Consider the following 25,492-nt stretch of genomic DNA (forward strand, 5'->3'; position numbering starts at 1 on the left):
TGCTCTTTCTCGTTTCATGTTTTTCTTAATAGCTTCATTCAGCATTGGGATGTTTTTCTTCTGTTTCACAAACCATGGGAGACAAAAAGCTGGGAAGAGATGAAAATAAGCTTCTATAATGACATCAATATAGTTTTTTGGTTTTGTTGAGTATTTTTCAAAATCCGTTAAATTAAGAGGAAGTGTTGTTGATGGAAACAACACTGTTTGAAGCTCTTGTATCAACTCGGATATTGTTGGATTTTTGTCGTATGTCGCGTTTATGAGTAAATTAAAATCTTCAAAAGACAAGTCATTGTGGTTTTCAGTGTTGATTAAATTAAACGCCAACACCGACTTGTCATGTTCTGTCAAAGTTGGGTAAGATAACATTTTCGCTGCAAATGTGAAAAACGTTGTTTTTTCTGAGTGACCTTCTTCAAAAACGCGATAAAAAGAGCGTGTGATTTCTTCGTATTGAACATCAAAAAATGTTTTAAAAGACTTATACGTCATCACCTCCTTCTCAATGCTTTTTTCTTTCCAGACAGCTTTTACACGCGTTAAATCTGTTGGTGTGTTACCAGCTACTATTGAAAAGAACATATAAAAATCGATCAGTGTCTGGTTATCCGCCTTTTTGTACAACCCTTTCATTTTACTCTCAGAAAGCCCCATCGACAAAACTGCTTTTTAGTTCTTTCAAATTTTGTAGTTCATCGAATGTTGAGAATCTTTTGTTTGAAAAAAATAGTAGTATTGTTTCGAATAGTTGTTTTACTATTTTTATTTAGTTTACTGTTTTTTGATTGAAAATTCACTTTTAAAATTGTGCGTCAAACTTTTAACAATAATTTTCGATAAAAATAAAAAGAGTATGAACAGTCGTTTATTTTTTGTAAATACAATAAACTCATTTTTCCACAACTTTTTCTGCGTAAGGCTCGTCTGGGTAAAGCATGTCAATAACTTTTTTATACTTACAATAGAGTTTAACCCTTTCTTCATTCTATATGTTATTGTGTTAAAATACTATAAAACTTGTTGAAACAAACCGACATATGGTCTTTGATCACAACGTTAAACTCCTCAGTAGGTGCGTCCTTAACAATAATAAATCGTTTTACTCGCATATAGGACGGAAAAACAGCCATCAAGTCTACTACTCTTTTTCGTAACCACTTCATGTATTCGGTGTTCTTTCGAACATCACCACCACCAAATGCCTTCACCACCTCTGCCTCGTTCACAACAAAAAGCGCACCTGGGCACCTTTTGCCTTCTCCAACAATCAACACATTGTCGACAGTCTGGATTTTTCTAAGCAAATCTTCGATGATTGGGCAGTGTAATATCACTTCATTCCCTGTTACCACACATGGAGAAATCTTTCCAACCGATTGGTACACTTTAACTCCATCCATTACTATCATCTCAACCATCGTGTTGAGTAAAACACCGTTTACGCCCCTCACATCTCCACTAACATATCCCGGTGTTATCGAAGGACCACACACACGCAACTTCCCATTATGAATGGTTGCCATAATACCTTCCAACGTTGGACCTTCTGTATTGTCGTTACCATCAATTTTGCTCATCGTCACAAACCCACATGCTTCTGGTGAACATATACCGGTGACCAATGGAATATTTTGTGTGGACTTTGCGTGGTGTGTTGAAATACAAAGTGCCTTCCGCCCAAGCTTTTTCTGTTTAGCAATTCTGTTGAGCTTTTCAAAAACGCGCGGTGTTGAGAACAATATAGTTGGTTTGTACTTCTCGATCGCCTTTAAATAGAAGACCATCATCTTTCTTGTAGATTCTCTCGAAACAATTGCCACAGTGCATTTAATGTAGAGCGGAATATAGAGAGCAAAGATGCGTTCTAAGTAAAATGAGATGGGGAGGCCATTTAGTACTTTTGTCTTGTTGTTCATTCCGCAGTGTTTTGAGACTTGTTTGATCTGTTCAATGACGTTCCCATGTGTCCAAATGATTCCTTTATACCCACCATGCTTTGATGGGACAAAAACTATTTCCAAAATGCTATCAGTGGTAACTCGACTCACTTTCGTCGAAAATTCGTCATCAGAAATTGATTCCGATCGCATTAAAAAACTTTCCATGGTATACACACATTCATTCTCCGTCTCAACATACACATCCCCTTCTCTGTCATAAAATGTAGGTTCTTCTTTTGGATGGATTTTTTGTACTACTTTTTGTGTGATTTTATAACGGAGTTTGTTGTTAATTGTTGTTTCTCCATGCACAATATAAGGTTCGTAAATATCTTTATAGTCGCCCTCAACATTGACAAGAGTCATATCGGAGTACATATCCCATAATTCTCTAAAACTCAACGAAGTTTGGTCTAATAAACATATTCGCACGTTTGCCTTATTAATCACAAGCTTAACCATGTCCATTGAAGATCCTTCATTCAAATAAACTGCAGACATCCCAGCCATCATCACACCCAATGCGGCGGTCATCGCATGAATCCCATTTTCAAGCATAATAAGAACTCCAACCTGCTTGACATCTACGTCGATGCACAAAAGTGACTTTGCAAAGATTTTGGCGTTTCTGTAAATGTCTTCAAATTTGATTTGAAAGTCATCTTCAATATAAAGAATCTGTTCCTTTGCTTCATTCTCAAAATTTTTTAGAACATCAATAAAGCTACCCGTTGTTAAACTTTTTGTTTCAAATTGGTCTTGTGTCATTCCATCCCAAGTCACATGGTAAACTTCCTTCCTAACAAATGGTGTCTGTGTTGTCAAGAAAAATCTGTCAGTCACGTCATCACTATTTGCATGTGATGTTGACATCCCACTTTGTGCCTTAAGTCCTCGACGTTTTAAACTTTCTTTTACAAAGTCAAACTTCTTTTTTTTCTTTTTTGGAACACTTTGGATTTCAACATGAAGTCCTTTTTGTAATTCTTCGTCAGAGACATCCCCAACAATGTCTTGGTTTTTATCAGTCGCCTTTTCTTGTTCTTTTATAAAGATCATCGATTTCAACATTTTTGTAGTCGATTGCAAAATATTCTTTTTTTCCCCAACTCTGTCGGGACTCTTTTCGGGCGTTTTTTCGGGAATTTTTTCTGTTTTATCTATTACCTTCTCGGGTGTCTTTTCTGGACTTTTATCAGATGTTTTAGGAGTTTTTGGAATATCTTCTTCAACACCCTTTTGTGCATTTAAACTGTCATGTTTGTAACGTGGTGTTCTTTCGGGGATACCATTAACTTTGGGTTCCACTTGTTCTTTTCTTGGGGTTGGGGTGTTAGTTGAACTTTTGTGTTGTATTTGTGGGTCATCGATATTAATTTCTTTTGTTTCGTCGTTCTTTAACAACTTTTCATTAGCATCCACTTTTAAGTTTTGCTCTTTAATTTGTTCAAGCTTCACCTCCTCTTCGTGTTGCTTCACTTTTTGTATTCCCGTTATTTTAAAAAATTCTTCAATACGGCCTTCGACACTCCCTTTTCTGTTGCGTTTCTGACTTTTCAGCTCTTCCTTCTTCTTTTTTTCGCGTTCTTTTTCCTCCTTCTTTTCTTTTTTCTCCTCACGTTTTTTCTCTTTAATCTCTTTCTGTACTTGGTCCTCTTTCTCAGCCTTCTCTTCGTCTTTGCGTTTGAATGGGTTTGGAACGCCAAAGTGATGTTGTGGTTTGATAGGAATCGACATATAAAATTTTACAGTTTGTTGTTTCTTTGAGAATAGTGGAGGTTACTATTTCCGATCTTCTTTTGATTGGCTCTATCAATTAAGCCAATTATTTGTTTCACCACAAATAGAATTTTGCTTTCTTCCCCTTTTATATTAAATAATACATATTATTTGTGGAATATTATAGGACTTTCAAGTTACCAAAGAACACAGGACAATCACTTGTTTTTATTTACAGTTTCCAAAACTTTTACTTTTGATTTCTTAAACCAAAAAAAAGTGACAAATTCCATTTAAATAATTATAAAAAACTATTGTAATATAATAAAGTCCCTATTTTTTCGATGTGAAAAAACTTTCTTTCATTCATTATCCAATATTCAATGATTATCTTTCAATTTTTTGAATAAAAACGACCGTTTTCCTTTTCTGTTTAAAAAAAAACAAATATTTATCTGTAAATCAATAAAAATAGTGAAATATAGTATTAATCAAGTATAATACAGACTTAATTTTATGTTGAAATTAATTAGATATCAAAGTGTTGTGGTTGCGAATGACATCAGTAAGTTGGAACTTTTGTTCTAATGTCATTCAAAACTCAAACAAACCGGTATTATATGTTATTTACAAAACAATTGGTATCAACCCGTTATATTATTGCTCCTCTGCCCTTTGATGCTTAAGACCAAAGAACTCATGGCCAAGGCATTCTTCGACTGAAAACCGTTTCAAAGGGTCGACAACAATCATATTTTCAATCAAGTCCCTGAACTCCTCGGGAAGTGCGTTGTATTCGACATTTTTGTCAATCATTCCATTGATCAAAGCCTTCATATCAGGTTTGCCGTCTTTATCAAATGGCCCTTTCCCAACTGCAATCCTGTAAGCCATTACTCCACAACTCCAAACATCACTTTTAAATGCGTTGTACTTCAACTTTTGTTTGAGCTCCATTGCGCGTTTTACCTTCTCTTTTTGGTCTTTTAATTTATTAATTTCCATCACCTCATTTTTGTAGTAACTTGTGTTCTCCATTCTCTCGACAATTTCAGGCGCAATGTACCCTGGGGTACCACATAACGTAGTAGCGTACTGATCTTTAGAAATATACTTTGCCATCCCAAAATCAGTCAATTTCATATATGTTTTTTCTGCTGTATATAACACGTTATCTGGTTTGATGTCACGGTGAACTGTTTTGTGTTGGTGTAAGTAAAGTAATGCATTTAAGACTTGTACTATAATTTTTTTTACAATGTCGATGTCCAATACTGGTTTCGCTTTAATTATGTCACCAAGAGATCCTCCTCGAGCATACTCCATAATCATGATTATGTAATCATCATATGCAAACACGTCGTACGTTTTAATGATATTGGGATTGTCCAGGCCTAATGTGATTTCGCCTTCGTTCAACAACTTTTTGCGTTTGCATTTTATAATTTTGATAGCACACTCAACCTTTGTCTTTTTGTTTCTTCCATGAAAGACTCTTCCAAACCCGCCAGAGCCAATGTATTTCATTATTTGGTATTTATCGAGAAACTGTTTGCACTGTTCATTATTCTCAACTTCCGTCATGTCCAAATACAAAAAAGAAACAGCTAAAGCGGTTGTTGGGTTCAACAATGTGACCAAGTCGTACATTGCCAGGACAGTCTCCTCGTTATTAGCAATCCGTTGGTTGTTTACCCAAGTCCCGTTCTGTGACTTGTCGACAACAACACACACAACGTCCTTTCCAGTCTGTTTTACATTGACAACTAAATGCGAAGAGCTCACCAAATTAGAAGTGATGTTGAATTGGCCACGGCCAATAGTTGCAGTTTGCTGTGTGAATACTATGGATTGTACACCCTTCGTAATGCTCTGAAATTTGGCCAAGATTTGTTTTTGTGTTGTTTGGCTCATAGCGAGTGGAGTGTGGGTTTCAGAGTTTTATTTTTCAATAATTGAAGTTTAATTCCATTTTTAAAAATTTAAACACAAAATACAACATAATTTTGATTATTTTGACACTTTCAAATTTTTTTTTATTGAATGAAACAACATTTTATTTGAAATAAATACTTATATAATTATAGTTCATAATAAATATTTTTTTTAAACAATTAATTTAATAATTGAGATAATAATCAAATTATTATGGACTGTAGTAATATTAATAATAAAATAACTAGAAAACTATTATTTTAGTGAGTTAATTATTGTATTATTATGTTTGTATTACTAATTTATTAGACATAATATTATAAAATGTAATTAGAGTTAAACACTTGGACAAATAAACTCAATTTGTGTTTAATTCCATGATAAATTTTCAATTTCTAGTGGAATATAAAAAAATAATTATTTTTAAATAAAAATAATTTAATAAAATAATTTAAACAAACCAAACTAATAAAATAACATTCTTATTAATTAAGTAATTTAAAAAAGGTAATGAAATTGTAAAAAAATTATTAAAAAAACACTAAAACAAGAAAATAAAATATACTTGCAAAACTATATGATGCTTTTTTTGAGCATTACTTTACTATTCTATATGTTCCATATTTCGCAAAGTCAAACATGTGATGGGACTGGCTGTGTGAACTGCATCGCAAACAATACATGTGAAAGTTGTGGACCATTATACGAACAAAGCGACAACAGTTGTACTGTTTGCAAATCAGTAAATCCACAAGAACCAATCAGCGCAGCAAACCCACTCATCGTTTTAGAGGATGGTGTGTGTACTGACAAAACAAACCAACTCAGAACAAAATTTGACGACATAGTACCGCTTGTGTTAGAAGGCGCAGAACAAACACATTCTTTCAATTTGGATACTTCGACATACTCAATTGGCCCATGTGACTTTCCATTGAATAAACAGTTGCAATACAGAATGTCAATATGGTTCACTCTAGACCTTTCCACTTCTACAGCAACACTCTACGATTACTACAAATTCATTTTAAAAACGCCACTGCAATCGCCAACCTTGTATATCGACATTACACAATCACCACCTTCGACATCACAGTCGTACGACTTGTTGTGTTATGCAAGACAAACGATAGTACCAGGTGGCGGAGAAGTTGTTCTTCCTTTATTCAACAAAGTGTATTACATTTTCGTGTCAGTGGATCAGGCTGTAAACACCGACTTCACCGTGTCTGTGTCGAAAATCCAAAAACTTGTGTCTTCGGAAATTTTGGGAGGTACATATTTTTCGATCAATCAGACGGTTGTCGATGATTTGATTCAAACTTCGTCGTCCAAGTTGTATGATCTGTCCCTTTCATCAAATGGCATATACATATATCCCATTTGCACACCAACTAAATTATTAAAGGGGGTCTTTTTTTCAGTTAATTTCGATGGTGACCACAGTCTTCTTATTGACACCACCAAGCAAAACAGATACTGTTATTTGATGGAATTTTCAAAAGAAGGCAACGTTGAGAAATGTGTCGATTTTTGGGTTGGAGATTGGTTTGTTTTTTGTTGTCTATTTATCAGTAGTTGTTTACATAAAGGTGGGGTATTTGGACTGATTCCTGGGACCAAGCACTTCGAGTACGGCTTCTTCCAAATAAAGAAAAGACGAGACTGTTTTTCTTGGGAATGTCTGAACACGCAACTGATATTCAAATGAGTGTCGAGATGTTTTGTCCAAACCAATGTCATGAGTCGAGCGGAAATGGTGTGTGTTCCTTGAAGTTAGGGAAGTGTGTTTGTAATGAGAAGTATGGTGCATCTGATTGCAGAAAATTGTGTTACTACAACGGTAATTTTTATAATGACGACACAGAGGTTTCTGGCGATGGGATGTGCATTTTTGGGAGCGTCCATTGCAATGACGACTGCAAATGTGTGGATTCACAAACAATTAGAAATTACTGCGCAACATCGGCTTGCAAATCGAAACAACTTTCATCCGAAGTTTTGTGCCTTTTCGACACAGACAATTGCTTACCAAATTGTGTATGTGCAAAGGGGTATACAAATACACCAAGTGGGTATTGCAAATTGGAGACTTGTGGGGATGGCATAAAACAAAGCAACGAAGAGTGTGATGGTGGAATCCATTGCAACGAAACGTGTGGTTGTGAGTCGGGGTATGAGCCTTTCAGTTCCATTGACAATTTGGGGTGTTACTCCCCACCAGTACCTTGGTGGGCATTTTTGATTATTGCTGTTGTTGTTGTGTTTCTTGTCGTTGTGATTATTATCACCCTCTTCGTGTTGATAAGACAGACAAGACCCAAAAGACCTGATTGGAATGTCTACAAACACCAACAACCAATTTATTACCATGACATCACCCACTCAGTGTTAAAAGAGCCCAGTGTGGAAGCACGTTATGCAGTTGATCCACTTAACTTGGACTATGGCAAAGGAGATTCCCCCACAAAAATACTCGACACTCGATTTGAACAAATTGAAATTAAAAACTTTTCCAAGAACAAGTACATGATGTTCGTAGTACATACTCCAAATAGTCCCAAATATATTTTCCACTTCGACAGCCAAATCACATACTTCAGACCTCGCCAAGTTTGTGTTTCCATTGAAAAAAACGACAAGCAGTTCGAAGAAAAATACTAACCTAAAGGAAATTTGCATCACCAGTTATATGACGCTCCATTGTACAACAAAAATTATGGACATGAAAATCAATTTCACGGTATACTGGTCGAAACACCTCAACACGTTGAAAAAGATTGAGAAGCTATTAAAAGATAAAACAGTGGAGAAGTGGAAAGACTCCGACAAACAACAGATGGATTTGTTAATGAAAGATGTCCCTCGAAAAAACCACTACTTCTTCGAAATCAAGACGATGGCAGAATCTTCAACGTTCATTGACTTGGATGACCTGCAACTTATCGAAGAGCCTCTTTCCCAGGGAATGACGGGAACGGTCTACCTTGGAAAATACAAGAGTAATGCAATTGTGATGAAGACTTTCCAGTGGGAAGACTTGACAGAAACAGAAACAGAAGAACTTAAAAATGACATTACCGAGGAGTGCGAACTTATGAGCAAAATTCGGTGTCCATATATCGCTGGATACATTGGATCAATCACCTATATACCACAGATCTCCATAGTTCTCGACTACTTCTTTTTGGGATCGTTAGAAGATTACATCAGAATAGATAATGAGAGTAGAATAACACTTCCATATCGCCTCAAGGTGCGAATGTTACAAGACACTGCAAGAGGTATTGAGTTGCTTCATTACAACAATGTAGTTCATTTGAATTTGAAACCAAGCAATATGTTGGTCACTTCCTTTTACGCAGACTCAGTAAGTGTAATAAAAATATCTGACTTCGGAAAAATTAAAAGCAGAAAAAAGTTGTTGATAAACGACAAAAGCAACGGTGTAGTATACATCGCCCCAGAGGTTTTTCAGAACAAGTACTCAAACGCGTGTGATTCATATTCTTTTTCTGTTGTTGCATGGGAACTGTTTTACGCTGAGGAACCGTTCAAAGAGATACGAACCGCAGACGAAGTCATTCAAAACGTTCTTAATGGAAATCACCTATTTATGGACTCTTCTATGCCACCGTTGTATCGCGAAATTATTGAGGATTGCTGTTCGGAAAATCCGGAAAAGAGGATCAACTTCACAGAGATTCAGAAGAAGGTAGCTATTCTTTTTGAACAAGCTACAACTCTTGTCGAAATTGAAGGTGGCTCAAACTCGGAAAAACTAGAACAAGTTGTCCATGCCAAGAACGCAAATGCAAACAATCTACTGAGCAAACTCGACCGTGAATAATCGTTATAATACATTTTTGTTTGTTTCTTGGTTCAAAATATCAGATCGACAATATATGACAAATCCATACTCAATGCAGTATTAAAGAAATTTTGTTGTAAATTCTTTAACAATTTTAATGATAATGATTACATATTGACACTACTAATAATTAAACTACTCTATACAATAAAGTAGCTTAATTATTAGTAGAGATATAAACAATACATTAATAGACAAAGGAAGAGACTGTAAATTCAGTTACTCAAAGACACTCCCACCAATAAATTCACGAATAAGCGAAGTCGACCCGATGTAATGATCGTCGATTGGGATGTACATCTCCAAAGTTTCGAGTAAGTTGGACGCCATATTATAATTTGGATCGTTGACTGGAATTGTTCTCAATAACGGGTTCATGTAAGTGTAAAGGGCAGATGGTTCATAATCCATTGATGAATCCCAAATTGTGTCTGCGTTATCAACGTAAGGAAAGATGTACTTCTCCTCCCCCTTTGCAACAACGTACCAACTTTTAAGTGTATGCGACGCACTATAATTTCGAGTCAAAAAGTCTCTAATGATTCTTCTGTAGAATCTGAGGACCTGATTTCCAATGAAGTTGTACTCATCGATGTTAATTTGCGTCAATGGCGCAATAAAGATATAGTACTTCTGGCTTCGTGGGATAGCTGGTGTCAACCCTTCATCGATTCCATGGAGCCCTTCCATAATCACAACGCCATTTGGCGGCAACTTAATGATCTTGTCTTCTAATATTGAATATCTTCCCGAAACAAAGTCGAACACGGATGGGTGTGCTTCTTCTCCTGCAAACAATTTTTTCAAAGTGTCATTCAAGTCGTCCAGTCTTAACGCTTCCAAACATTCAAAGTCATAATTTCCAAACTGATCCTTTGGAGAATCCACTCGATGTTTGTAGTAATCGTCAACACTCAACACCACTGGGATAATTCCTCTTAACTTCAATTGCACTCCAAGTTTCTTTGAAAATGTTGTCTTTCCTGATGCACTTGGCCCAGCAATAGAAATCAACTTGACCCCTTTCTTTATGTGTTCGACAACGTTGTCAGCAATTTTCGCAATTTCCATGTCCTGTCTGTTTTCCATCATCAGAATCATTTCTCTCTCGCCTGAGAGAATTTTTTTGTTCAAATCACCAATACACTCGATTCCCGTTGCTCTCCCTACTTTTTTTGACTTGTCGTAACATTGTGATATCATTTTCGTTTCGATTTTGTCAAGGGTTGTTGGAATAGGCTTTCCGATGAGTGGAAAGAGAAGTAACAACCCATCTTTATTCGACGAAACTTTCAAGTCAAACTCAGTCATTTTGCCAGTAGACCACATGAGTGGGCGTATAAAAAGTGCAAGAAACCCATCGCAATAACTGCACTTGACAACTTCTTTGTTTGTTGTTTGGAGTAAAGAAAGGGTGTATGGGCGGTTGGTTTGTTCAAAGTAGTTGACGGCCTCCGCGTTGGAAAGATTGACTTCTTTGATTTCAATGTTTTTGTTGATAAGCTCCTGCATCCTCATTTTGATTGCCATGCATTCATCGTCAGTAAACTTCTTTCCGTCAAACTTCTTTGCGACGTATCCATTGTTCACGTGGTGATCAATTTGGACACCAAATTTGGTGCCAAATGTCTGATACGCGGCGGTGGCAAAGACCATCACAAGTGTTCTTCTGTAAAGTGACGAACCTTCCAAACTGTCCAAAATAACTGGCGCGATGTTTGCCACACCAACATCAATAGAGTCGACAACTGAGTGTACTTTTCCATTGACCATTATACCTGCCAAATCTTTTCTATCGAGTGTTTTGTGAGAAACCAATTCGCGTAATTTCAATGGACGGTCGTAATTAACTTTGCTTCCATCCATGAAAGTCACTGCAACTTTATCGATGTTTAATTCTGGTACATCGGGGTTGCATAGTGGTGTTGTAGGGCGAAGGAGTGGGGTTGTAAAAGTGGACATTTGTGATTTCTGTTTGTAGTTTTCCAAGTTCTAAATTGTTTTATTTTTAATTCTAAAACTATTAGTATTAAGACTATTACAGTTGGGTAAACAAACTTTAGCCGGGTAATTGTACCTTAGCCCAAACAAAACTATATATATACCATCGTTTTATTAAACAAATTAACTATATAAAAATACAATTAATATGTTTTTTTAGTTAATGATTTCAATATCTAAAAATAAAAGAACTACAATACTGAAATGCAAAGTGTTGAACCAGAAACATTCTTTGATGCAATAAAGAAAACTGTCAAAGAAAACCAAATTGTTAAACCGTTCACTGTTCCCCCAACAAAAACCAAAAGAAAACAAGCAATCTCCAATAATCAAATGATGAAAAATGTCAAATTTCTATATGAAAAAAAATTAATAACAAAAGAAACAAAAGAAAAAGCCGTGAAGTTGGTGAATGATTTACTAGTGGATTCAAACTTGTATCAGTATAAATCAATGATTGAACAAATTAAATATATAAAAAGACAAACGAATCAACCCAATGTTATAATTGGATCTCTTTTTGGAATCCAAAAAGGAGCAGTTTCAATCCATTTAAAACAAGAGACTACAGAACCGAAACATTTTACAAAAATATCAGAAGAAATGGACACCGCAATATCTGCACTTTTTAACTATTGCGAATCAAGACATCTAAGCGTTACTCCAACTTTGATTGATTCTGTCTGCCAGTCCGTTGATTGTATGTTTGAAATGACAAGAAAAGGAATCATATCACACATTAAAAAATACCATGGGTACAATACTAAAATTGCAAAACCCGAAGAAATGGAAAGGGTATTAACAAATTATAAAAATATTTTATTCAATTACATAGCTTTCTCTGATAAATTTAACGGTATATATTCTTCATTACTGTTTAACATTGATGAGATTGATTCAATGAATGGTCCGACAAACATAATGTAACAGTCTTTACTAAAGGAGTTTCCAATGTTAAAGTCGGAATACCCAGAGCTTCGAAGAGAAGTACAATTATAGCTTGCATATCCGCAGATAGTTTGTTTTGTGTTCCAGCAGCAGTTGTACCAAACGTTTTTGTTGATCAGTTGGTTTATGCAAAATACCCATATTTGGATATTTATTCTTCAAAGACTAGATTTGTCAATCGACTCATTTTTAAGAATTGGATGTATAATACAATTTTGCCATATATTGTGAACCGAAGAGCATCTTTGGGATATCAATTTTATGAAATTGTCGTAATTTTAATGGACAATTTCACTGCCCATATTGATGACAACTTACGTCAAATTTTTCTTGATAATTATATATTGTTTCATTTTTTCGAACCACATTCGAGCCATATTTGTCAACCTCTCGACCTTTGTTTATTTGGAGTCGTCAAAAATGTTGTAGTAGTTCAACACCGATATTTAAAAACACGACAAATATAATAGAAACCACAAGATGTGAACAACCAACCAGTGCTTTTGTCTCTTCTAGCCAAATTCGAGAAGTCGAAGGAAGTGGTTTTGGCATTTTTGATTCATTGATTGATGAATGGGTCAAACAATTAGATGATCCACTTGCTAAAAAAGCAACAACACAACAAAGAGCAGAAAGGGGGAGTGTCATTACCGGACATCTCATGAAAGTGATGAGAGTTATCGAAGAAAAAGCAACCAGAAAGAACGTTGAATCTTCTTTTGCGCGAGCTGGTTTCGTTGTTGTTACTGAAGGGTTAAACAATCGAGTATATGTAGACATAAGGTCTGCGAGAATTTTCATGAACACAACAACAGTCAAGCCAACACCCGAAGAATTGGAGAAGTTAACGCCTCCAAAATCAACAACCACACTTGTTAGAGTACGGGAAGTGACCGAAGAAAGTCTAAAGATGTTAGAAGAAACATTAAATACAAATTTACATTAAAATTCAGTATTGGGCATTTCAAACAAACTTTGTGTTGTGCTTAAATGATACCTTCATGTTATAATTCGACTTTTTCTGTGTTTTTTAGTTAATAGTTCAACAAATAAACTTGAGTTTTAAAAATAAATGGGTGGTTTTCCCGTTTTATTACTTGCGGCATATTTTGGGGCTAAGGTTTATTTTCTGAAATAAACGTTTTTTCGATTTTTTGAATTAAAAACCCATGTTTTTAAAGAAAATGACAAGTACTTACCCAGTAAAATTAAAAATAGATGGGCTAAAGTACATTTCCTGGGCTAAGGTTAATTTACCCAACTGTATTTAAGAAATTGACCCAGCTCTTCTTTCTCATTCGTATTTTTTGGAATTCAATTGAGACCAAAAGCTTCAGTTTTGTTATTGAAAGTTTAATTACCAAAATCATGCAGACTAATTCAATAAATTAATAAAATAGTAAACAATAAAATTCCTATTGTTATACAAAGTAAAAAGAAAAGTATTTCTAATCATTAAGTTGTGAACACGTCACACTTGATAGTCATTAAAAATAGGTATAACTTTGTTCCAAAAAAGCCCCAGTTATTCGGGTTGAAATTTGCATTTCTTACTGATAAACAAAAAACAGTGAATCACACAGAACCTCTCCAATACACTACTGCTCATTGTCAACACAACATACACAACCATCGAAACTCACTGCGTAGCACTCCCCTCCAGCGCTTCATGTGATAACACCTCGGGCATTAACCAATATTTTTTAAGTCCAAAATCATACCCAAGTGTTACAACTTGTGTTTGTAAACCAGCCGTTTCTTGAAATATCGGCGCTTTGAATTCTTCTGTTGCAAACGGTGGTACTTCGTATCTTTTCCAGACGTTTTCAATTGCCTTCTCGTGAGGGTGTAAGATCAACACCTCCTTCTCTTTCCCGTCTATTTTGAGTATTTGCCGATTTTCGTCGAGAAGCTCGCTAATTGTTGTGTGAAGATCTTTTGCAATGTCAAGAACTTCCCCGGCTGGTATTGCCTTTCCGCACATCATAACTGCTCCAAAGACCTTTCGTTTCAACGTCATCAGTGCGCGCTTTGTTTTCACTTTCGAAAACACAACTTTGTTTCCACAGACCTCTTGCGCCTTTGTCATCATTAAATTGAACATTGCCGACCGCTCACTTTTTGAGTGATGTCGTTGTTGTTTCTCAGGATTGTTCTTCCCGTCCTTTTCATGAAACATTGCCGCAGGTTTCATACCTTTCTTATTTTCCTCCATTTCAAACATTTCTGTTAACTCCATGACCTCTTTCGATGTCACATTAGTCGGCCCACTAATCTCAGCAACGTCAAAGTATTGCATGGATTTCATCGCAGTTCGTTTTCTTTTATGTATTGTCACACAACACCCACACCAATTCATTAAAGCAATCATAAACGCAACATGCAAAGCAGTTTTTGTGTTTTCTTTTTGTTTAAGTAAGCGATTTGGTGTTGTAGTCGGTTTACTTTGAATTTCCTTTGCTTCACTCGCTTGAGTTTTATTCATTTGTTTTAAATTAATTTAAAGTTCATTCGAATTTTCATAGATTTGAATTATGTTTTAAAATATCTCTCTCTTATACTACAATCAAATAGTTAAATTACCATAAAACAAATGCAAAGTTGTATTTGTGTGGAGAGTTTTTTCTTTTCAAAACTCATTTATTTTTCTGAATTTTGTTTGTATATATTTTTATACCATTTTCGATAATTCTTTTTTTTCAACTCGTTTTTATATTTATTAAACTTCATACCTTTTCATATTTGATTTAAAATTTTTTTCAAATTTCTTTAACACTTCAAATAATCTTGAACAAAATTCAAGTGGTCCAAAAATCGGGAAATCTCAAGTTTATTAAATAATCTTCCAGTTTTTTAAAGTTTATTTTATGTGAAAATAGTACACAGACAAAAAAGGGAAAATCATCAAAAAATGGATTAATAGCCCTGTAAAAACAGTTCAAATAAAAAACAAGGGCGTTTATTTAAGTTATAATTATTTTCTATTTTTTTATTATAAAAATATAATTTAATTTTAATTCTTGTAAATCAAAAAATGAAAGAAAAGGTGGCATGTATTTTCAATTGCAAAACTGAAAAAGCTCACTCCCCTTTTTCAATATGACAAGTTCCTCATCGTTCGGAACAACACATATTTTCATTCGGCTTTTCTCCGTCGATATAAACTCTATTTCCTTTCCTCTTGACTTCTCATTTTTCTCCGAGTCAAGTTCCACCCCAAGAAACTCCAACTTATTACAAACAGCTTTTCTCACCTCTGGCACTTCGAGCCCAACTTGGTCAGTAAATACTAACATGTCAAGCCCCCCAATTTCAACCATCAACCCTCCTATAGTCTTTGTAAGCTGATTGATATACAAGTCGAAAGCCAAGGCGCACTTTTCCGCCTTTTGTCCATTTTCTTTGATTTCTTTCAGTAAGTCTCTGATATCACATGAAGTCTCGGAAACACCAAAAAGCCCACTTCTTTTGTTTAGTAAATCGACCGTTTTTTGAATCCCAATTTGTTCGACAATGTTAATTGGTATCGACGGATCTATGTCTCCGCAACGAGTTGACATGACCAATCCAGCAAGTGTTGAATTGCCCATTGATGTATCATACGACTTTCCATTTAAAATAGCACAACAGCTCGATCCACCAGTCCCAAGGTGGCACGCTACAATTTTGAGTTTGTCAACGTCCATTCTCTCTTTCAGTGAAGTCAACACAAATTCGTACGACAAGCCATGAAACCCAAATTTGAGATATTGACTTTGAAATGGTTCTGGAATTGCGTAAGTTCTCTGTGTCTTATTGATTGTTGAGTGGAAGGCAGTGTCAATCGCAACGTACTGCTTTGTGTTGGGTAGTTCGGTCAGAGCAACTTCAATTACAGAGTAGCTTGCAGGGTTGTGTATTGGTGCTAATGGTATGCAACTTTTTAACTCCTTTAACACGGGACCTTCAATCACAGCAGAAGTCTTGAAATAAGACCCGCCGTGTACAAATCTGTGACCAACAATATCAATAGTAAATTTGTTCTCTTTCAAAAATTTAATGATGAGTCGAGCAGCTTCTTGATGGTTAAGAGGGCCGGTCTCTATTGTAATTGTTTTTCCGTTGATGTGGTGCTCGATGAAAGGGAGTTCAGCACCAGTAACATTCACTCTGTTGGCTTTCCCTTTAATAATTTCTTTTGTATTTTCAAACAATTTATACGTGAGAGAGGAACTTCCGACATTAAATACTAAGATATGTGGCATTTACTAATTTTTATTTTAAAGTTTGTTTAAACTAGTTAACGTAGGAATGACTGTACAGTAACTAGTCTCCACATCACTTCCTATTTTGGTAAACAGTCTTCAAAGAAGATACATATTAATACCATTAATTGTACAGATAATAAGGAAAACTAAATGGACCTACATTATAATACTTATAATCAATCATTTGTCGACTTTGAGTATGACAAAAGAGCACTTAAGATCACTGGAGACTCTCATCATGGCACCCGAGTTGTCCATGGAATTACAGTAAACCGGCGAGCTAAAGAGCGTCACCAACTTCTTATTAAATTTGAATTGATATCCATCGACTGCTTCGTGCCCACGACATATCAACTCCAAGTTATTTTTCCTCATAAAGTCTTCACATACATCTTCGCCAAAAAAGACTGACATCCCTCTCACAGTGTTTGGTTTCCACCCGGACATCGCTCCAGGATCTGCCCATAACAAGTCGCACACCGTCCCTCCGCACGGTATTTGTAATGGTCGAATGATCTTCTCAACGTCAGGCAGTCGTAAGTCGGGGGAGATCCCACCATGCACACAAAATATGCGTTTCTCAATGATTGCAAGTATCGGTAGATATGCAAACGTTTCATTGAACAATTTCCAAATACTCTCGTCGTATACTCTCACACCTATTTATTAATTTGTTTCGATTTCTTTAACATGTAATGAATGTATTAATTATTATTAAATAATTATTAAATAATTATTAAATAATAAAATAATAACAAACATTCATCATAGAATCCAAACACTCGGTTGATCTCCACCGATTCGTGGTTCCCTCGTATTAAAAAGTATTGTTTTGGATATCTTAGCTTTAGAGCATAGACCAAACAAAGGACTTCCAAGCTGTGAAAACCTCTGTCAACAAAATCGCCAAGAAACAAAAAGCTCTCCGTTTTGTAATTTGTTGCCTTTAAAAACCTGACCAAATCAGTGTACTGCCCATGGAGGTCACCAATCACGTTTATTGGGGCCTTAAGTTCCATTAGTGTTTTGTCCTCCATTATCACCTCTTTAAACTGAGCACAGAGCTGCTCCACTTCATTCTTTGGCACGATACATTGTGGGGGGAAAGTGTCCATGACTTGCATGAGTTTGTCTATAATGTCATCAAGGTGGGACGGGTCCATTCACTATTATTTCGAGTTGTTCACTCCTTTTTCTTTTTTATTTTTTTAATTATTTTATTAACTTTGAATTAAAAAAAACAAATTTGTTTATAACATTGAGTCTCTTGTTTTTTTTACTCAATTTTTAGGGTAACTATATTTCTTGTAAGCAATTAAGTAAATCAAAAATTTTTTAAAAAGTTATAAAAATTTAATTTTTATTGTTAGTTTCTTTTATTATTAAAAAAATGCATTTTTTTAGAAAATGAACTAGTTAAAATGGTTAAAAAAAAACAAATTAAAACATTTTGGAAATTATTTTAATTTTTTTATTATTTTAATCATTTTACCCCGGACCTACATTGACCACCACCACCACCTCTTAAAATAGATTTATTTTTTCTATTTCGAATCATATTCAAATTAAAATTATAGTAAATAGGAAACTGGGATAATATTAGGTCTGGTTCCCGAATTCAAAAAATGCCGAAAAATCACCTCGAGTCAGTGGAAACCGAGAAAGACGGAGCATTGAAAAGAAGGCTCATCAAGACACACTCAAACAGTCTGTTTGTGCACCGTTTCACCCACTTTCCAAGTCCTCCCTTGGCGCGGATCCCCCCTGACCCCCCCGCAAGCGGGGGGGAACCACATCCGCGTCCACACAGTACGGACAAGGAAAGTGGGTGACATGGGGACGCACAAACAGTAGCTGAAAAGTGGATTCCCTTCAAAAAACACTCGCGGCAAATATTTTTTTTTGGTAAAGGTGGTGGTGGTGGTCAATGTAGGTCCCCATTTTACCCTACAAAAATTTTTTAATTACTAATATTATATCTATATATTATAAATTAATTATAAACAAATAACATTAATTAACAATAACAAAACTATACTGAACTCTTTTGATTAAAAAAAAATAATAATTTTAGAGAATGTTTATTTAGTTATTATAAGATTAAATTTTATTCAAATAGTAATTATTTTATACTTGTATTATTATTACAATTAATAAACAATTGTTTTATAAATAGAAACAACAAAATTGTTAGATTTTTTAATATAAAAAAAGAAAAAAGAACAACAAAGAAAATCAATTTTGTTCTTGAGTTTCTTTTCTCCGAGGCAAAGGTGGCTTCTCTTTAGTTGCGGGGGCACCAAACATTTTTCTTGTTTCTTCAAAGTTGGATGCTGTTCTTTGGTTTGTTCTGATATATGGACCTCCTGCTGGTTGTGATTTTGGTGTTTGTGACATGCTCACATGTGTTGACGAAAAAGACAACGTTCTCTCGGCGACTTTTAAAGGTGATACTGTCTGACTTGATTTTCTTTCGACTTTTTGTGAGCCACTAGGTGGCATTGGTGCTTTAAAGTTTGGTCTTTTTGGGAGGGTGGGAGGTTTTGGTTTACTGAATGCTGGTGTTGTTGGTGGTGCGTCGACTTTAACATCGCATTTACATGAGTTGTCAGACGACTCCTCTTGGAGTTGGAAATTTGGAGTGACTGGGCTTTGTATGGAAACAGAGCCAGACGACTCCTCTACAATGTCCTTTTTAGTCGTTAAGCAGATTCGGGGGGAGACTTGGCTCGGTTGCACCTCCTCTTGTTTTTCTTCACAAGACTTTCCTTCCTCCACTGTTGTAAATTGTTTAATTGGAGAGCTTCGAAGGCGAGGCGACAATGAGACACTCCGGAATTTTGAGGAATCAGTTTCGAAGTTCGTTATGCTTTTGTCTGTATATGGCAAGTTCGGTGATTTGGCTTTTTCTTGCAGTGTAGCAATATTCGGTGCTTCTTCGTTTTGGAGTGTCCCTGTGCGGTTTTTGCCGATTTTGAGTTTTCTTTCCTTTGAATGTCTCAACGTCATGGTGTCAATTTTTTTGAATGGTTTTCTTGTTGGGTTCTTCTCGAGTGTAAAATGTGAATTTTTGTGGAGGAGCAATTTTGCTTGTGGTGTGTTGTTTGAAAAACTTTCTTTAATATCATCGATGTGTTTGTTTCTGACTTCCTCGTCCATAATAGGGTTCAATGTGTAGTTGTGTATCATTTCTGTAAAAGTGGTTTGTGGTATTTCCAGAGCTGGAAGTGATGGGTAGAGCAAGACCAAAATGTTGAATATTGATTCGGCGACATCATCCTCCACCAATTCGACAAAAAGCAATTTTGCAAACGTCTTGAGTGCTGGAAGTTTCGATGGATTTGGTAAAAGCCAAACAACAAACAACTCCATGATTGTGTTGAGTAGACCTCTCATCGATGGAGCACTTGTTTTGTACAAATTGATCACTGTGCTTTTTTGTTCTTCTGGATTCATCTTATTAAAATCAGCTAACTTATCAATGTCATCGATAGGTAACAGTGGGATGTTAAGAGAATACAAATACAAGAAAAAGATAGTGGATAGTGTCTGGTATGGGAGTGAAGACAAAACAACTTCTCCGCCACTCTCGACCTTTTCTATAACACAAAGAGCGTCCTCCGTGGCTTCGTGTTCAAAGAACTTTTCATCGAAGAAATTGTCTTTAAAGTAAAGCGCTGTCACAAGCTCCTCGACAAATTTTGGGATGTGATATGCACTACTTTGAACAACAAACTCGGGGTTTATTCCAAAGATTTGGTATTTATTGAATTTTGGGTGTGACATGTGCAAGTGGAAAATGAACTCTTGGATGTGTTCGATGTTATAGTCGTCACCAATGAATTTAATTTCAATTTTTGGATTTCTTTTTGCAAATGAAGTGGTGCTCTCAATAATTTCATACGGATAGTCGTATTGCACTTTCATCACAAAGTTGGGAATATTGACTATCAACGAGACTTGAACAAAATCAAGTGGGAAACAATATTGGAATATTCTGTTCTTGTAAATGAGCATAAATTGGTCAACAGTTAAAAGTGAATAGACGTCTTTTTGTTCGCTTTCTGCTTGCTCCAAGAGTGTCACGTCGATCTTTTTGAAATTCCAGAATGACTTAAATCTGAGTTCGTCGACATCCAAATTGGAGAAGTAAAGCGGAAGCGAGTCAATGTTGACCAAAAAGAGGATTTCCTCTTTGTTCCAATTATATTCGTTGAGTGAATATTGTACACACAAAAATCCATTAACGAGGTAATCACTTGAGATTCTCATTGGGACAAACGTGAATGGTTTCAGTAAGTATGTGTGGATGATTGGGAATTGTTGGTAAAGTGGCTTGTGCATGTCAAGTGGTATTTGGCAATTCACGTAGACTCCTGAAAGCTCAAAGACGCAGTTAATGTACTTCACGTTTGACAGTACTGTTGCAAAAGAGATGGTTTTGAATGTGTGTTCATAAAAGATATCATCCGTTATTTTTCCTGCATCGTAGACTTCGTTTGGTTGGTTCTCCAAAAAGAAGAAAAAGATTTTCTTCTTCTCAAAATCGATTTCCTTCCCGATGACATCGTTGAATATTTTACCAATCGCGACTTTGTTCTTCATTGGAAGAAACCTTCGTATAGTACATTCATTAGGGAGTACAACCGATAAAAGTACTTTTCCCTCTCCGCCTTCTGGGGTTAAAATTTCAGTGGTGATGCAGTCAGTCACTTCGAGTTGCTTCGACAAGTTGTACTGAATTGAGTCGTTGTTTGCTTTCTTCTCTGTGTGTGGTCCTTTCTGGATATTTTCCACTATGAATTTTTGGTACTCTTCTGATACTAAGATTGTGCTTTTGTATGACACTTGTTTCATTCTGTGGACATCAATAACTATCCCACTCAATTTTCTGCATTTCGCAAAATTGACGGTGGAGTCTGATGTTATTGTTTTATTGCCATCCGTTGTAAAAAGCAAATCACTGAGTATCAGTCCCAAGTAAGGGACAACGGCTCCAGTTGCAGACTCTACTGTTGTTCGGAGATTTTTCCAGTTGTTTTCCATCGACGTTGCCTTCTTTGCAATTTCATAAAACATTACAACATCTTTATTAATGCTTTTGTATGTTCGTTTCAAACGATGAAGTGCGGAAGTCTCAAACAATGAAACTATACAAACAACGGTGTCAAAGTTGTTTAACAAAAAGCAGTGCTTGTTATTAATACATACAATTCACTAAGTCATAATTTCCTCAAATACTATAAACAAACGTAAGCGATCATGTACAACTTCGACACAATTTGTGCTCTTCTTGGGAGTGATGATTCATTCAAAATCATATCTGCAAAATACGCCTGAAATGCGTTATAAAAATTCGTCATTTCGGTGATGTTAAAACACTCTGTTTTTGTCGAGTTTGATGTCGACTTAAGAAACTCAATCAACTTGATTTTTCTAAAGAGTTCTGATGTGAACACTGTGATTTGTTTTGCAAATTCTTTTGGTGGAAAATCCATAACATCGACATTTCTTTTCAATTTAAAAACCGAATGTAATGATTGTATAACTGGTGGGATAGTGTCTTTCATTATTTGAATGAGTGCAACGGCATTACCATTGAGTGCTCTATCGACAACATCTGTGATTAGGAGTGCTTGTTTTTTCATACCGTATTTTCTAAGTAATGATGCAAATGAAATTGTTTGTTCGACAATTGGCATGCTTTGGTTAATGTTCATTTGCCATGTATACTCAACCCAGTATTTCACACCATTAATAATCCGTGCTTTGATTTGTTGGGAAAGAATCCCATCGTTACAACAACACTTCTCAAACCGGTCTTTAAACTTTTCAAGCATCTCGTTTGATGTGATAAATGATGAGTGCGTCCACACAAAAGCGCGCATGATATCACTGTCTTCCATACATGCACAATTGATCAAGGAATCAACACACCCACTCATCACCGCATTATTTTCTCTAACAACATTTGCTTTGAAATATGTCGCAAAAACTTCATCGACGATGTTGTTACAGAAAAATGGTGAACTCTCCGTCTTCTTGATTTTGATCAATTTACTTTTTTCTTCTTCTGTTGAGTTTAAGTCGTCCAGCTCGAGCGATTTTCCGTCATCGTCCGGTCTTAAATAAATGACCGGAACTTCCTTCAGCTTGATATTAGTTAACGTTCGTGTCAATTCAATTTGAAGACGTTGTGTTGTCAGAAAACTTTTAGGAGACTGGAGGAAATGGGTAAGTGGAGATTCTTTAACAACTGATTTGGAGTCAGATGAGTGCTTTGTATATCCCCCAAATACTCGTGTTATAATGGATTGTTGTTTATGTGTTTGGTGAATGTGTTCCATCTTGGAATTTGGAGTAAGGATTTACAGTCCGAAAGATGATTTGATGACTTCCTTTTCGTCTTCTTTTAAAATCTTGTTGTTAAATTATTAATAATGGAAAAGACGACAAAACTATACCATCCATTAATAATACAATTTTACTATATATATAGTATATCATGAATCCTTAAAATTATGATAAAGTATTAATAATAGTTTTTATTTACTACCAATGACTAAACGACTGGTTTACTCTTTTTATATATTTTTTGACTCTTTCATACTTTTTTTGGTGTTATTCAAGAAATGGGTGAAAGAACTTAAAAAACAAATATTTTGTGATGATCAGTATCGCGTTGAGCGGAGACGCATTCGTTGGAAAAACATGCTTTTTTAAGCGATTTTCGGTTGGACAGTTTGAGGAAAACACATCGTCATCAATTGGGTGTGATGTGACGTGCAAAAAGTTGATATTAGAGGGGAAGAGTTATAATGTGCAACTCGTTTGTTATTACTTATTATTATTTACAAATACAAACACTTTTAACACTATAGTGGGACACAGCTGGGCAAGAAATATTCAGAAGTACAACTGCAACATATTTTCGCAACAGAAGCTGTGTGTTGTTTATGTTCGATTTGACAAGTTCTGAAACGTTGTCACATGTTGAGGATTGGCTAAAAACATTCTACGAAATTAACAACGAAAACACGCCAACACTTCTAGTATTAATTGGTACTAAATGCGACTTGGTTGCAGAAAGAGTTGTGACTGAAGACCAAGCAAAGGAATTTGCAAAAACGCACTCTATACCATATTTCGAGTGCTCTTCAAGACTGTTTGTTTTTTTAATGAACACCTTTTGTATTTAAACTTCATGTGTGATTAAACTTAGTATCTAGAAACATCAACATCGACACAATCATCCATTTCGTCCTCAAAAATTTAAGGAATCCCCCACAACTACAGCAACAAACCAAAAAGGAAGAGGAACCTGTTATACTTCACGTCAATGTACCAGACTCTGAAGAGTCACAGAATGATGGAATGTGTTGTTGAATCGATTATTATTTCGCTTCCTTTTTTCTTCCATTTTTTTCAACTTTTGAACACTTTTAACTGTGTTGACAAATCTGAATTAATGATGTCCACAACAAATCTTAACAAGATCAAATTTGTCTTTTTGTATTTAAGCAGTTGCTCTGTATTTTTGACTTACATCGTAATCAAAATATTCTTTTTTTTTGCAATAATTGGATTCGATAGATTGAAGATTTTTGTATTTGATTTTGATAAGATTTGAACCAATGTTTAATTGATTTCTAATCCAATGAAAGTCCTTTGTATTTTCTTTACACACCTTTTCCCCTCCTATAAATAGTATAATAAATAACTAAACAACTTCAAGACCATTAAAACATCGATGATTGTTCGAGAAAAAGGGTATTCCAAACAATAATATCAAACACAAGAACATGTCAGTAGAACCCACATGTACAACACATGACGATTTCAAAAAGGAAGCAGCCGCGATGAGAGAGTGGTTCACCAATGAAATGAAACTCGAATGGACTCCCATAGCATACAACAACCCAGACGTCAAATTATATGAACTCCCAATGAGAGGGTATAGTCACAGAACAAGATGCAGAGTCCACTGCAACTCAACTTACGAACAGATGCTCAAATTCAATATGGACACGACTTTGGAAGAACTCAAAAAGTACGACAAGTCGATGCTCAATTACGAGATCTTCGACAAAGTTGATGACACATCTATTATCATTACTCACACCGCATTTTCCGTCACTTGGCCAGTCACTGCCCGTCAGTTTGTCTCCCTTCATGACAATTATGACGTCGACAATGGACACGTCTTCATTCAGACTTCCATCAAAAACGACAAGGTCAAGTCAAACCCAAAGTATGTGACTGCCTTCAAAAAGTCTGGTCTCTTTATTGAGAAAGACAAAGAAGATGACAAGAAGTGTTACATTGAGAGAATCATTGAGATGGATCCACGAGGAAGTATCCCAACTTTCATTACTTCTTCTTACAAAACAAATGACGCTGAAAGACTTCTTGAGATGCGAGCGTACGTCGATCAAAAGGTCAAAAAGGGTGAGTTATAATAGTTTAATTATAACTTTTTAATGTAATTTTCTAATTATTTTCACATCAAATAACAGCACAAGAATTGATGAAAACTGAATTATTTCTATAACTTAGTTGAACACTCTTCCCCCTCCTATTTTGATAACAACGTCACTTTTGATGACTAACGGTTGGAACACTTCCTCAGTATTGATATCAAACAATTTGTTCTTTTCTTCATAGGAGTCAGCAATGAGATACGATATCAATTCAGTCATGTTGTAAAACACACATAGAGCTTCTAAAACTTTGGCGTTTGAAAAGAAAGCTTCTCTATGGTGTTGTGCAGCATATACCAACCCATCGTACATCCATTGTCTCCACCCTTGCTTAGTGTCCATAATAAG

The 25,492-nt window shown here is 35.5% G+C and overlaps 11 protein-coding genes across 11 annotated transcripts; 3 read left to right on the plus strand and 8 right to left on the minus strand.

Moving 5' to 3' along the window:
• Nucleotides 1–657, minus strand: EIN_410700 (DNA double-strand break repair Rad50 atpase; the record flags this gene model as incomplete). Its single annotated transcript, XM_004254450.1, has 1 exon — nucleotides 1–657. A coding segment is annotated over one exon (657 nt), but the record flags the coding sequence as incomplete, so codon positions are not given.
• Nucleotides 658–892: 235 nt separating this feature from the next.
• On the minus strand, nucleotides 893–3,680 carry EIN_410710 (AMP dependent ligase/synthetase, putative; the record flags this gene model as incomplete). Its single annotated transcript, XM_004254451.1, has 2 exons — nucleotides 893–988; nucleotides 1,035–3,680. 2 exons carry the CDS (start codon nucleotides 3,678–3,680, stop codon nucleotides 893–895), a joined length of 2,742 nt encoding a protein of 913 aa, XP_004254499.1.
• Nucleotides 3,681–4,319: 639 nt separating this feature from the next.
• On the minus strand, nucleotides 4,320–5,576 carry EIN_410720 (hypothetical protein; the record flags this gene model as incomplete). Its single annotated transcript, XM_004254452.1, has 1 exon — nucleotides 4,320–5,576. One exon carries the CDS (start codon nucleotides 5,574–5,576, stop codon nucleotides 4,320–4,322), a length of 1,257 nt encoding a protein of 418 aa, XP_004254500.1.
• Nucleotides 5,577–6,174: 598 nt separating this feature from the next.
• EIN_410730 (serine-threonine protein kinase, putative) lies at nucleotides 6,175–9,447 on the plus strand (the record flags this gene model as incomplete). The annotated part of the gene is made up of 3 exons (XM_004254453.1): nucleotides 6,175–7,145; nucleotides 7,190–8,210; nucleotides 8,269–9,447. The coding sequence occupies 3 exons, from the start codon at nucleotides 6,175–6,177 to the stop codon at nucleotides 9,445–9,447; spliced, it is 3,171 nt and encodes a 1,056-aa protein (XP_004254501.1).
• A 240-nt stretch (nucleotides 9,448–9,687) lies between these two features.
• Nucleotides 9,688–11,430, minus strand: EIN_410740 (uridine cytidine kinase I, putative; the record flags this gene model as incomplete). The annotated part of the gene is made up of 1 exon (XM_004254454.1): nucleotides 9,688–11,430. The coding sequence occupies one exon, from the start codon at nucleotides 11,428–11,430 to the stop codon at nucleotides 9,688–9,690; it is 1,743 nt and encodes a 580-aa protein (XP_004254502.1).
• A 2,626-nt stretch (nucleotides 11,431–14,056) lies between these two features.
• EIN_410750 (hypothetical protein) lies at nucleotides 14,057–14,902 on the minus strand (the record flags this gene model as incomplete). The annotated part of the gene is made up of 1 exon (XM_004254455.1): nucleotides 14,057–14,902. The coding sequence occupies one exon, from the start codon at nucleotides 14,900–14,902 to the stop codon at nucleotides 14,057–14,059; it is 846 nt and encodes a 281-aa protein (XP_004254503.1).
• Nucleotides 14,903–15,476: 574 nt separating this feature from the next.
• Nucleotides 15,477–16,661, minus strand: EIN_410760 (acetate kinase, putative; the record flags this gene model as incomplete). The annotated part of the gene is made up of 1 exon (XM_004254456.1): nucleotides 15,477–16,661. One exon carries the CDS (start codon nucleotides 16,659–16,661, stop codon nucleotides 15,477–15,479), a length of 1,185 nt encoding a protein of 394 aa, XP_004254504.1.
• A 183-nt stretch (nucleotides 16,662–16,844) lies between these two features.
• Nucleotides 16,845–17,827, minus strand: EIN_410770 (serine/threonine protein phosphatase PP1 isozyme, putative; the record flags this gene model as incomplete). The annotated part of the gene is made up of 2 exons (XM_004254457.1): nucleotides 16,845–17,323; nucleotides 17,425–17,827. The coding sequence occupies 2 exons, from the start codon at nucleotides 17,825–17,827 to the stop codon at nucleotides 16,845–16,847; spliced, it is 882 nt and encodes a 293-aa protein (XP_004254505.1).
• Nucleotides 17,828–18,899: 1,072 nt separating this feature from the next.
• EIN_410780 (guanine nucleotide exchange factor, putative) lies at nucleotides 18,900–23,011 on the minus strand (the record flags this gene model as incomplete). Its single annotated transcript, XM_004254458.1, has 2 exons — nucleotides 18,900–21,857; nucleotides 21,917–23,011. The coding sequence occupies 2 exons, from the start codon at nucleotides 23,009–23,011 to the stop codon at nucleotides 18,900–18,902; spliced, it is 4,053 nt and encodes a 1,350-aa protein (XP_004254506.1).
• A 320-nt stretch (nucleotides 23,012–23,331) lies between these two features.
• EIN_410790 (GTP-binding protein YPT1, putative) lies at nucleotides 23,332–24,050 on the plus strand (the record flags this gene model as incomplete). The annotated part of the gene is made up of 3 exons (XM_004254459.1): nucleotides 23,332–23,493; nucleotides 23,546–23,829; nucleotides 23,894–24,050. The coding sequence occupies 3 exons, from the start codon at nucleotides 23,332–23,334 to the stop codon at nucleotides 24,048–24,050; spliced, it is 603 nt and encodes a 200-aa protein (XP_004254507.1).
• Nucleotides 24,051–24,466: 416 nt separating this feature from the next.
• EIN_410800 (hypothetical protein) lies at nucleotides 24,467–25,123 on the plus strand (the record flags this gene model as incomplete). The annotated part of the gene is made up of 1 exon (XM_004254460.1): nucleotides 24,467–25,123. The coding sequence occupies one exon, from the start codon at nucleotides 24,467–24,469 to the stop codon at nucleotides 25,121–25,123; it is 657 nt and encodes a 218-aa protein (XP_004254508.1).
• Between the last annotated feature and the right edge of the window lie 369 nt (nucleotides 25,124–25,492).

Source organism: Entamoeba invadens (assembly GCF_000330505.1).
Source record: "Entamoeba invadens IP1 unplaced genomic scaffold scaff_1105074725347, whole genome shotgun sequence".
NCBI classification, from domain to species: domain Eukaryota; phylum Evosea; order Mastigamoebida; family Endamoebidae; genus Entamoeba; species Entamoeba invadens.